Source organism: Ascidiella aspersa, chromosome 3 (genome assembly GCF_963924565.1).
Source record: "Ascidiella aspersa chromosome 3, kaAscAspe10.2, whole genome shotgun sequence".
NCBI classification, from domain to species: domain Eukaryota; kingdom Metazoa; phylum Chordata; class Ascidiacea; order Phlebobranchia; family Ascidiidae; genus Ascidiella; species Ascidiella aspersa.
The window spans coordinates 17,167,109-17,179,586 of record NC_139449.1 but is presented as its reverse complement, the minus strand read 5'-3'; the positions used below and the strand labels follow the sequence as shown (position 1 = coordinate 17,179,586).

Here is a 12,478-nt window from a genome sequence, read left to right as displayed (position 1 = left end):
AAACGAGTTGAGTCTATCAGCCACATCCATTATTTATTATTACAACCTGGTTTGTGAATTGCTAAGTTAACGTTCTTATGATCAAAAAGAAATTGCCAAAAGAGCTTATTTTTTAGTATGACCGAAAACATCTACTATAACTATGTATATATAGAAGAGGCCATACATAAACGACTCAAAGTTTCTAAAAAAGGACCTTCTTTTTTCTTCTGAAAACATTCAGTTTTGAGCTCCTATAATCGCTTTAAACTTCCCCTTAGGAAAGCTAACGTTCTTTTGAATAAAACAATAGCCCAGGGTGGCTAACACGCGGTTCTCCCACCTAACAATTACAACCGGTTCGTTTGAACTTTTGTCAGTAACCTGTTTATATGCACCTTTCTCAGGCAGATTAGATTAAGGTTCAAGCCGGCTTGAAAAGTAATCCGTTTCAGCGTCGTTATTACATGGCGCGAAATTCAAGCCAGCTTGAGTGTACAAACAGCACTGATATGCATTTTTACGTAATATTCCAGTAAACCTCTAACGCACAACCAATTTTTCGGTTTAGGCTACTCCTTGCGGTAGCAATTTATTGCTGCTTGTTCGTTTTTATTAACCTAAAATTGAAAAAAAACATAAGAATTACTTAAGTTAGGTTTGCCGATTAAGAACGCGTTTGACTGTATAGTGCTTCAGTTTACCTGGCACACAGAATGTAAGTGCAGGAAAGTTAAGCTTGTTTGTGCTGGCCAACGCTATATACAAGGCACAGCGGACAAAAGAAGGTTATAAGCTGTACCATACATTAATAAAAACTGTATTTGGCGCTGGCCTAGAATCCTACCACAGCTTTGAGACAATTATCAAAGCAATGTAGAATATTTGGGTGAGGGTGGGCCAACTATTACTATTTAAACCTACCCAAACCAGCATCCTAACCCAAATAAATTTTTTTTCTATGTTGTGGATTCTAGAACAGCTCCTCTGTCACAAATTAGAATCTGATTCAAACGAGTGTATGTAATGTTCAGTGTTCTTTCCTTGTGCGCTAAACTTGTTTTGTTTACGACTAGCCGTTCGTATTGAAAACCACTCATTTTGACCGATTAAGAAACGAGAGAACTTAATTCATTCCAGTGCCAAAACGAGAGAGAATGAATTAACAAATCAGATTCGAATCCGGCTTAAACGTGCATATAAACGGGCTTTGTGTCTGAGTTTGCTGCTATTGCTTCGCTTGAAAACAGGGTCAATTAATTGTGACATCAGAAATAATGTGGCTCAACATGTAAATCCAAATCTCAGTTTTTGTTGAAAAAAGTTACAACTTATAGCCAAATATTAAATACATATGACCGCTTTCAGTTTAGTGCTTACAAGTTGTTGCACATACACAATTTTGTCAGTTTTCAGTGCAATCGCGTACTCCCATTAAACCTTCTCGGGGCCTGCTGGTTGGGATGGAACCACTTATATTCACTCCAGTGGTTCTCAACCGGGGGGCCGCGGCGCCCTGGTGTGCCATTTGTAATGCTCAAGGGTGCCGATAGTTATTTGAGAATTTTTAAGAATCTGATTTTTGCCTAATTTTTAAGCTTCATACAACTATTTGTGTACGCTTAGAGACAACTATATCAAATGACATTTTTCTACATGTTTTAAGTTGATAGTGTTATTCCAGTTTCATGAAAAGTGGCATTTTAGTAAAACACCTAGCGAAAATTCCAGTCGGGGTGCCGCAAATCTATTTATTATTTTGGAAGGGTGCGACAAGTGGTGAGAATGTAAAGAAACAGTGAGTAGACCAGTCAAAACAGAGCCACTAAAAAATGGCAGGGATGGTCAGAGCATCTTTTGGATTTCTCTTCATGCGACCCAAAATTGGAGTTACATACCATTGCTGAGTCGCTAATCCTATACCAGCAGCAAAAATACTTGAGCAGGGATTTTTGTCAAAGCGCGGTGACCTCAGTTCATCCGCTTAGTCCAGCTTGAGGAAAATAAACAATTTTCGATCACTTTTTTTTTCATTAATATTTGTACAGTTTTTTAGAGAATTAATATTAGGCACGGCATAACCCTGTGGAGTGAGATATTCATTATAAAATTTAATTTAGGGTTGCCTTTGCTAATCCGTTCCTCTCAATCAATAACAAACCTATATACACTTTTAAGTAAAGTTAGGTTTTTTTGTAATTTGCTTTTTTGTGAGTACGCGAGAAGGTCATAACACCTCGAGGTGGTACGCGAAAAGAAAGAACCACTGCTCTAAAATGAAATTTCAAGCAACCTAATGTATGCATTGGTTTTCGCGGTTGAATTCCACAGTTTATATTAAATTTATTCTAAACTTTAGGTTATTTAAACCAAACAGGTAATTTGTTTGTGCATTTTAAACAAAATCGTGCTCATGACACCTTAAATAGCCTTCGCGTACCAACAGGGTAGAGGCGTAGCCAGTGTATTTTGCAAAATACAGTAACAAACAGGACTGCAGGTAACTTTTAACCTTAAATTGCAACTTTTGTACTACGAACTTGTAGTAGTTTTCCGACCATTGTTACGTAATAATTGACTTTCTTATGTAAAGTTGTTGGTTGTTGTTGCGTTTCACAGTTTTATACGCGGCAGGGGTCGCCAACTTACGGCCCGCCACCTCTTTGACAGATCTTTTATAAGCCACCATCACATTGGATTTAAGCACCCTCCTTTTGTATATCAAACAGTTGGTAATTCTCCTTATTTTTTTTAGCTTGATGGTTGCATCTTGTTGCGAGCCTGCATGAAAATCTCTCGGTTCATTTAATGACAAGCATCTTCAGTCATTGGTCCGCTAAATGTATTTAGTTCGTTTTTTGTATTGTTTATTGTTTAATAATATCATTTTGTTGCGCTTTGCTTAAAAATTATAAAGATGATTTGAGCGCTTTTTTGGAAACGGATTAAGTGGCACGTACAGTTTGCTTGTTTTATTTTTGCCTTTGCGTGGTTGTGGTTAATTTATGCAATCGAATATTTTTGCAAAGTTTATGTACCTTACATGACAAAGCACCAAACGTTGTTTACTTTTTGCCAGACTATAGCTACCGCAATTTCGAAAATACAACGTACAGATTCACCACATGAGTTTATTTACTTTCAAAAAACACAATAAACAGTAAGACCCTAAATTCGATAGAAAGCCGAAATGTGGTGTGGTGCGCCTTCTGGCGGTGGAAGTGTCGCCGACATTCGGGGAAATAAGAAGCCTTATTTTAACGCTAAAGGGCAGCAATTTTTTCTTGACAAAAATCGATACCCGTACATTCGCACATAATAAAACAAAAAATGAGAATGCGCCTATTTTGACATGCAACAACGAGATCAAACCCAACGTCAGCAACTGTCATGTAACGTCGTTAATATTTTCACCAAGATTTCAGAGACTGATAATCGCGGTCAATAGCCAAATACTGCATCCTAAATAAAAAAAATTACGGCGAATGGGAGTTTTAGCGACCAAGAATATGAGAGTAAATGAAAAACAGTCGACAATTTAACGGCAAACGTGCATGAAAAAGAACTAATTGCGTTTTATCACGGTGGCACCAGGCGCAACGACATTTCATCACAAAAAGTAATTCATATCTGTAGTTTCGACAATCTCGTTTGAAACGAGAAGTTTGGCAAAAAATATAAATTTACTTAAACTCTTGAAATTGTCTGCACGTCAATGACACGCAACTGACCTGTCATATGTATGCATACTAGAACACAAGCGCATAGCAACTGTAACTTCTACGAATGGTAACTACAAGCAGGCAATTTATATCTGGTACATCCATTTTAAAAATCAAATTTAATTTAAGCCTAGTAGCAAGTTCTAGATATTCTTTGTCTATCAGCGAATTAACTTGCTATTTTGAATGTTAAAGCGTCAAATCACTTGTTGACAAGTTTTAGAGAAAACGCAAAGGGCACATTTTGATGCCCTGGGGCCTAGGCCGGTGTAGAGCAAAATAAGACAAATAAGGCGCCGGTAACGTAAATCAACAAAACGAGGCGTTTGGCCGCCGCTATGTGCCACCGATTGAGCCATGGGAGGCGTAGAACAAACACTATCGGATAATAAGAACGATGCAAGATGAAATAAATACACAAAATAACCAAGTGTGTTGGTTGTAGTAGGTGGTTTTGTTAGGTGTACTTATTTCAAGGGTAGGTTTGCAAACGGAGGTCACGTGAAAAACTTGCGATTTCCGTCCGCTTTCAACTGCGACGTTACTTATGACTTTCGTTATCCAGGCGACATCCGTTACACTGGATATTAATACAACAATTAATTCATTGGCAGATTTGCTTTTCGGCAAGCAAATGTGTTCATTGCTCACCTGATCCAATAGCGATTTGTCCAATTTGTGTGGACGAAGATGGCAAGGTAGCATTTGACGAGAGACCTCCTTGCTCCTTTACGACCGGGTCTGGGCAAAAAAACACGCAAGATTTACTTCGGACATGCAATTGACATTATGCGTCCCGGATCCCGCAGCTAATTCTGTGCGATCTGGTCGACATGGGTTCATCAAGATGCAATAATCGATTCTTACAGCTTTGATATTAATTGCATCGTTTACTCGCAATTGTTTTTCGAAGAGTATTTTGTTTAATGCGGTAAAAAAACAATGACATTAAACAAGTCATCCATTGATAGCTAAAAATTTTTCTTTAAATAAAAATTATTTTTGCTATATAATTACCTAACGAGATCGCGAAATTTTCGAACGCCGCAGATTTTTTGCGGCTTGATCAGAATAAGGTTATACAACTTACAGAAATAAGGATGTTCCATTGCCTCGCGAGCCGTCAGTCTCGTTTGATGGTCATACTTGATCAATTTGTCAAGAAAGTCAATGGCCTCTGAACTGACGAGGTGAGTGTTCTCTGTGTGCACGAATCTCTCCCATCTCTTGCGAGAATGTCTGCCTCAAACATATGCGAAAGCATACTTTTTAAGTCCAGCCAATAACTATTCGTGTTAATGTGGAGTTAAGAGTGTTTTTATTGTTTGCACTTGCCTCATTTAATTTAAACTAAGTAAGATGCCTTATTAGATTGTTGCAAAGAACATTGTTTGTGTTCTTTTTGTAAGCTGTATGGCTAAACGTAAATGTATGTATGTTGTTGCACGTCACTGATAAACACTAAACTTTAATACAGTAAGCGTTATATTGGTAATATGGGACTCTTGTTCTACTAAAGATTAAGATTTCAATAGGTAAACAAATGGTTAGCATTATATACACATTCCAAAGAAACACGTAAAGAAACAAAAACTACTTATTTTCTTGCCTGCCAAGAATATCATTAAATCTTGGGTCAAGTTCAATGTTGTATTTGTCTAAGTATTCGTACAAGTCCTCTGTTCCAAGCACTTTGGCTATTCGAACCAACTAGGCAAAGAGAATGCATTAAATGTAAAATTAAAATAAACAATTTTAAAATTAATTTAAATTTGGAAAACATACTTGATCGTAGTTATCATGTCCATGAAAAAAGGGCTCTTTTCTGAAGATCATAGAGGCAAGCATGCAGCCCAAGCTCCACATGTCCAGAGAGTAGTCATAATACTATCAACAAACAAGTTTTTATTATATTTTTCCCCATATTTTAAGGTTTATATATTAGTATATTATTAGCCATCGTGAAACGCTGTAACCCAGGGTTGGGCAATTACTTTTTACAGCGGGTCGCATATGAAAAATAAAATGTTGTTGCAGGCCGGGTCAAAAATAGGATCTAAAATACGCGCACTAAGACGTCACACTATAACGATATAAAACAAGTAAGTTTAACAAACCTGTTATTATGCTGGGATTTTGTGAAAATACGCAAGTAAAGTAAACGTTCATAATTTTGATAAGTAGAAATCAAAACAGTCCGAGTGTAAAACGCATACAAAAAAGACCTACAGACCTGGTAGTCAACCAAAAGCTCAGGTCCCTTAAAATATCTTGACGCCACTCTTACATTGTACTCTTGGCCAGGGTGGTAAAACTCTGCCAGGCCCCAATCAATTAGGCGTAACTGCAACAAATCACATTACTTAAACACATACAAATTGCGAAGAGTAGAAACTGCCTCTTTTCAATTACCTTTCTGTTTTCATGGTCAATCATGACATTGTGTGGTTTAACATCTCGATGCATTATCCCCATGCTATGACAAAAGTCTAAGGCCTAAAAAACAATGGATAGCATGAGTTTAGAAACCTATAAACTTGTCATATTATCACCTCTTTTGGTATAAAGTTTGAAAACAATGGCTGTAAATTTGTACTCCAGGTAGGTGAGTTAGTAAACAACTAAAATTTTAAATATTAAAAAAATCATAAAGTTACATCTGGATTAATGCATCAGGTCAAAATGCATGCCTTGATGAACCATCTTATGTTAATTTTAATCATCAGTAAAAAGTACCCCTAAAAATGCAAGTAAACACCTTGGGGAATGCCGCGGTAACGCCTGGCATGGTCCCATGGTACATTGGTTGTGAAGCACTGGTTTAGACAACCTTACTTTACTATAACTGACTCATGATTGTTTTTCATCTTTAAAATCATTGAGCATATTAACCCATATAAAAATTTCAATTTCGCCAATGTAGACTAGATTAACCATAAAATTGACTTCCTATAAACTCGTAATGTATCTTGAACAAAACAATAATAATTGATTTACTTCAGTGTGTTTTAAACTAAATTAATCTTAAATAGATTACTAAGATTTTTAGTATTATTATTGTTTTTAATTATCTCCCTTTTCTCTGAATTGTTTAAGTTGTGAAAATGTTGTTATATAACCTTATATATTTTGTGTCACAAAAAACGAGTTTTTAAGGTTAATTGGCCACCGTTACTAGTTACACTAGACAAGGCCATTAGACTTGAGCTATGCTTCGGCCATTGATTGAAAAGTAATGGTGATGTCTTAAACACAACTAGTTCACTAAAGCAAAATGTCATTAACGCCAAGAGACTAAAGTTGTTCTTGCTCCTTCTACTGCTAATTTTTTAGGTTATATATGAATGTTGTTGTTTTTTCTTGACAATTTTTGTTTAGCAAAAAATACATGGCCACATAGACAACCTCTTGTGACTCACTTGGGGAATGGGGATGGCAAAAACACAGGTTGAGAACTATTGGTTTAGGGAATAATTTCTCAAAAAAAATATAAACGCCTTTAAAGTCAACTAATCCCCCTTGGTAAAATGTTAATCAGGCAAGTCCCAAGATTTGAGAATGGTACTTTTCAGGACACTAAATCAGCAAAATTAGAAGGTTATACTTCAACATTTTCACACCGTTAATCAATATAATTGTTAAATGCACTTTCGCCTTGGGGTAAATTGAATACATAAATGACCCTTGTGTTATTTGTTGTTTTAGTAGGTCTGTAAGTGTAATTTCACTACTGTAATTTAAGGCTTTTTAGTCTGCTACCAGTAAAAAACAGTTATAAAGCCCTGAATTGCACTTTGGAATAACTATACACAGTTTACTGTTCTAGATGAAGTTAAAAGTTGTGTTGAAAAAGCAGAAAATCCTCAAGATTGTAGTATGCCATGCATTAGCATAATTTGTTTTGTTTTTTTGTCAGAAAAAACATTTTTTTAAGCAATAAAATTAAAGTTATTATGATTTAGAACAAACAGTAATATACTTATTAGATAAATAAGTAATTATTTATGTTACCTGTGTTGTTTTGTTAAGCTAATTTATGATTTTTATCAATAATAACAAACTCAAGTATGATATTTTACTTTGAAATCTAACTACTTAAGAATGTACTCTAAGTATCCTATTTAAAAAAAAACAATAATTTTTTGTTCATAAACATCCTTGTCAGTTTCTATTTCGAGTCTGTAATTAGACATTTCAACTGATATTACTCCAGTTCTGCTCAGCAGCACATGCCCCGAGGCCCATTACAAGTACAAGCTAATTTATTTGTGCCAGTTCAAATATTAATGACAAAAGTTGTGTGTGGAACAAGAAGTAGTAGTATTGGAATGGCAAATAGATTGGATTAATAAGACCTTAAAATGAATATATATCACATTTGTCATTTTATAGTACACCAAACTAGTAAAAAACGACGACTTAACAAAAATGTATACACACCAAAACATAATTTATATACATATTTTAGGAAATAAAAATTTAATATATTACTCTAGAGCAGAGGTGCGCAACCCTTTTAGTTATTGACTGCCGCAATACCATTTTAACTTTTTTTACGGCCGCCAGTAAATAATTTCTCATAATTTAAAAAAAAAAAAATTCGGGTAGTTGCCCAACATGCTTTTTTTAAAACAAAACCCATGTTAATTTTCAATGACTTCCTAGGTCTTGAATGCTACCCGAAAACAATCTACTTCAATATATACTTGCTCTTTTGTTATTTAACTTTTGAAAACGCTGCTTCGCACATGTAGGTGCTACCAAAAAGTTCATGTGTCTGACAAATTTATTCTCTTTTAAACTGATTCACAAGTTGGTAATTATATTTTAACGCCACCAGTTCCGTTTGGAGATGTATTGGTGCAGTCTCCGTCATCACCAAATGTGGAATAGCAAAGATTAGATAATGTCTTCGGCTTCACAGTGACTTTCAGTCACACAGTTAACGAAAGTAGAAACACACGATTTCTGCTGCCTAACATGCTTTTTGAAATTTTCTACAAAGATCTTTCTAGACTCGCCCTTAAGTTTTAGGTGTGTGACATGTGATGCCGAAAATGCTACTTTGCATTATGCACTTTAACAGTCTTTACGATTTGGCTGCATATCAGACACATCATGGAATAAGTTGCTGTCGCCATTATAAAGAAGCCTAGCTCCCAGTTTTAGTTAAACTCCCTATTTTTTTCTGACATTGTTCTTCTTTATTTTAAAGGCGTAGTTCAAGAAAATATTGTGTTAAATGTTGCAGAACTTTAAAAACCTGTAAAACTGTTTAAAACATTTGTTATTTTGATTAGTTCTTATAAATATTATATAAAAACAAGCTTTTTATTTAAAACACTTTTGTAATGATACTGTGGAACACATTTGATGTAGCGTTTGTATCAACATGCAGCTGGCCCCCACCACTTGTATTTCATTGAACATGAGTACGGCCGCATAAGTTACTGTACAAGGCTGCAGGTTGTGCACCCCTGCTCTAATAAAAAAAGGACTAGACAGTTTTTCTAAGCAATAATTTATCCACATACCTTTAATATTTCAAACATGTAGTATCTGATGTCATAGTCCGTTAGGGTTTGATAAAGTTGCTTTATAAAAAAAGCAATAGGTTAGTAATTAAAACAAAACTTAAATGACACTTTAAAAGTTATTTGCATTTAAATTAAACACTTTTCATACCTTGAAATCGATGTTATTTACATGTTCGAAGACAAGCGCTGGTGTCCGTGACTAAAAAAGATATAACAAAACATTCAATTTAAACGTGGTATGGATTTCAAAAGATAGAAAAATTCAAAAGTGTGTTAAATATAGATGAATATACAATATGCAAAACTGTTTTAATAGGTTCCGATATTGAAGTGATACAGTGAATGTAACGATAAGAAGAACAAATTAGGTATAACAACTGTGGTCTGTCAGCTTCATATGTGTAACAATACAAATGAATCAGAGTTGGATTCAGGCTTGCAGCCATTGCCAAAATGTGAAGCGCAGCAAAGTGCATAGATTTTAAAATATTAATATCTGACAACAACTACATATCTACTACATATCATTACTGTATAGTAGCTGCTGTATTTTTAGACTGCAACTTGCTATATACGAGTATTTAAAACCTAAACTATTTTCTTTAGATTTTTTAAAGAAATAATCAGGCGGCAAAGGGTAAACCATACTAAAATAAATGCATGCTAGTTAACCATATCATGCATTGCCCCTCAACCTTACTCTTTTGTCTCTTACTTTATCAGGGTCAATTAAATCACAAAATAAATATATATATACAGACAATAGCATAACAACTCGGTAAGTAACACACAAATGCACACACATGTGCCACACTTCTCATTCCAATTATTTATTTTAGCGATCATTCCCATGGCAATCGGGATGCGTCAAGGGCAAAATTTATCTTAGAGATTATACCAGTATACAAGAGTTCATTATGACAGGACTGACCATCGCAAAATGCCCCATCGCCTAGATATGATAAATGAAAAGAACAGCAACACAATTGCGATGTTGTGTTTATTATTCAATATCTGAATACAATAAACCTATTGGAAATAATTGAATGCCAGTGCATACTTGAAAAGTTTATTTGGATTGGATACTTGCAAGTATCTCCGCTAAAGTAAAAGTGTGAAAATGCAAGCTGCAATATTGCATTAATCAATACTTAATCTGTAGCGCAATAAGAGAATAACAAAACTAGACAAGGTGGACATTACATATGCTGCCAAAACCATCTGTGACTATACCCCAATGACTGACACCAACAGCTAAGTAAGCTTTAAATTACAACTGACAGTTTGTATCAACTAGGCTTTGGTGAAACTTGTAACACAAGCAAAATCTTTTCACCAATTCAATTTAATTGAAAGCAGTTTAAAAACAGGATAAATGATATATACTTTTATAAATTCATAAAGTAGGTACAATTTTACATCACCCTAAAATAGATTACTTATCAACAGTGATTTGTTAAACAAATTATGTTTCACTGTGATGCAGATTTTGCCATGTTTACCGATAAGTTAAAAGATTTGTTTAGTAGTGTACACTTCAAAGAAATACCAGATGATTTCCAATTAAAAAATTAAAACAAAAATAAATTCTCAATTGCTAGCCAACAAAAAATATGAAACGGTGGCACATCTATGGCTGGTCAAAAATAGGCCAAAATAAGGGGATAGTAAATTAAACACATTACTTTGGTGTCAGTGATCACAATCAGTGATCCCAAGAAGTGGTAATGGACACAGGGGTTTTAAAATCGACTTTGGTTGGAATTTTTAAAATGGCGTTTTTTATTTTCGTTAAGTGACAATGACAAATTTTGTATTTATTCTTCCAGATACAGTTTGAAAAAATTTTGAAGGTCAGTTGCTTTGAGTGAAGACTAGGGTGAATATTTTTAGACTTTCTTTGTCAAATTTCAATTGCTCGATCAAATTTTGGTGATTAAGCCCTGATCAGGCAGAATACAAAATTTTGTGCTGAACTTTTTTAACTTAAATTTTGGATCAAAAATACAATAATATTAATTTTTGAGTAAATATAAAAAAAAAACTATAGAACATTTTATGAAATTGCTGTTCAGTTAAAAATCAATGATGAAAAACCCGATGCCCAATAATGAAAAATATGTTAGGTAGTAATTGTGCACTTTGTAAAACTTTTTAAAAGCTTTCTGTATCTAGGAAAATTCAGGAAGACAATTTCTCGATTAAGTATTATTCAACACCAACAATACCATTATACATATATTACAATTAAGGGATATATATATATTACAAGTAAAGAATTTCAACTTACCACTGGGTCTTTAACTATATCAAGCAGTGTAATAATGTTAGGGCCACCTCCTCGTAAATTCTGCAAGATCTTGATTTCCCGTTTGATCTTTTTTGTTTTTACGGGCTACATGAAAAAAAAATGTTTTGACTGATATTTACAGTTCCTTTAAAAAATAATCATGAACTTAAAATGTAACTGAAATGTTGAAAATTATTACATTAAATATAAATTTGTTTTCTCATGTTTCAATCTTACCTTTAATATTTTTATTACAACTTTTTTGTTTTCAGTGACATTAAAAGCTTCAAAAACTTCACTATACTTTCCACGTCCAAGCTTTCTAACCAGCTGATAATCATCTTGGTTTCTGTTAAAAAAATGACATACAAAACTCAGTGTTATTATTTAAATTTGAAAGGAAATGATGAGCTTAAGATGAATGCGGAAAAATATCTCGAAAGTATTTAAAATATTTTATTTTGTTTGAGGGAGGGATTAATCCTAACATACTCTACAGCAGTGGTTCTCAACCTTTTTAGCTTGCGGGCCGGTAAAATAAATTTTATGACAAAAGCAAGCAACTTAATAGCAAAGAATGGAAACTTCAATTTAATAAGCAATTGTCTATTTTGTATCTTACCCCCACTCAACAACATGTGATTCATAGTCCCAGTAGTCACGTGGTCGGTGTGTATTCACGTCGTGATACACCCTTGCACGGCTTGGAATGGCCATTTTTTTGCCTTTCGCTGTAATAAAAATACCTTTGTTTGTAATGGAATAAGATTTAGCACTGGTATTTTAATCTGTTTACACATTGACAGGTATATAAAACTATAACAAAATTTATGGATTAGATGGATATAATATCAACTTTACCTTTAATTTTGCTGCAGGAGTATTTAAAAGATTTCACAAACAAAACAGTCAGCAAGCAAGAAATAACTAACCTTACATACACTGTAAAA

At 34.2% G+C, this 12,478-nt stretch overlaps 1 protein-coding gene across 1 annotated transcript; it reads right to left on the bottom strand.

Moving 5' to 3' along the window:
* Positions 1-3,090: 3,090 nt before the first annotated feature.
* Positions 3,091-12,478, bottom strand: LOC146160460 (casein kinase II subunit alpha). Its single transcript, XM_083383517.1, has 13 exons — positions 12,390-12,478; positions 12,151-12,259; positions 11,766-11,877; positions 11,529-11,633; positions 9,387-9,437; positions 9,236-9,295; positions 6,114-6,197; positions 5,935-6,045; positions 5,487-5,588; positions 5,315-5,411; positions 4,792-4,944; positions 4,353-4,442; positions 3,091-4,281 (listed from the first exon to the last, which is right to left on the bottom strand). The coding sequence occupies exons 2-13, from the start codon at positions 12,243-12,245 to the stop codon at positions 4,277-4,279; spliced, it is 1,065 nt and encodes a 354-aa protein (XP_083239643.1). The 5' UTR covers positions 12,246-12,259; positions 12,390-12,478; the 3' UTR covers positions 3,091-4,276.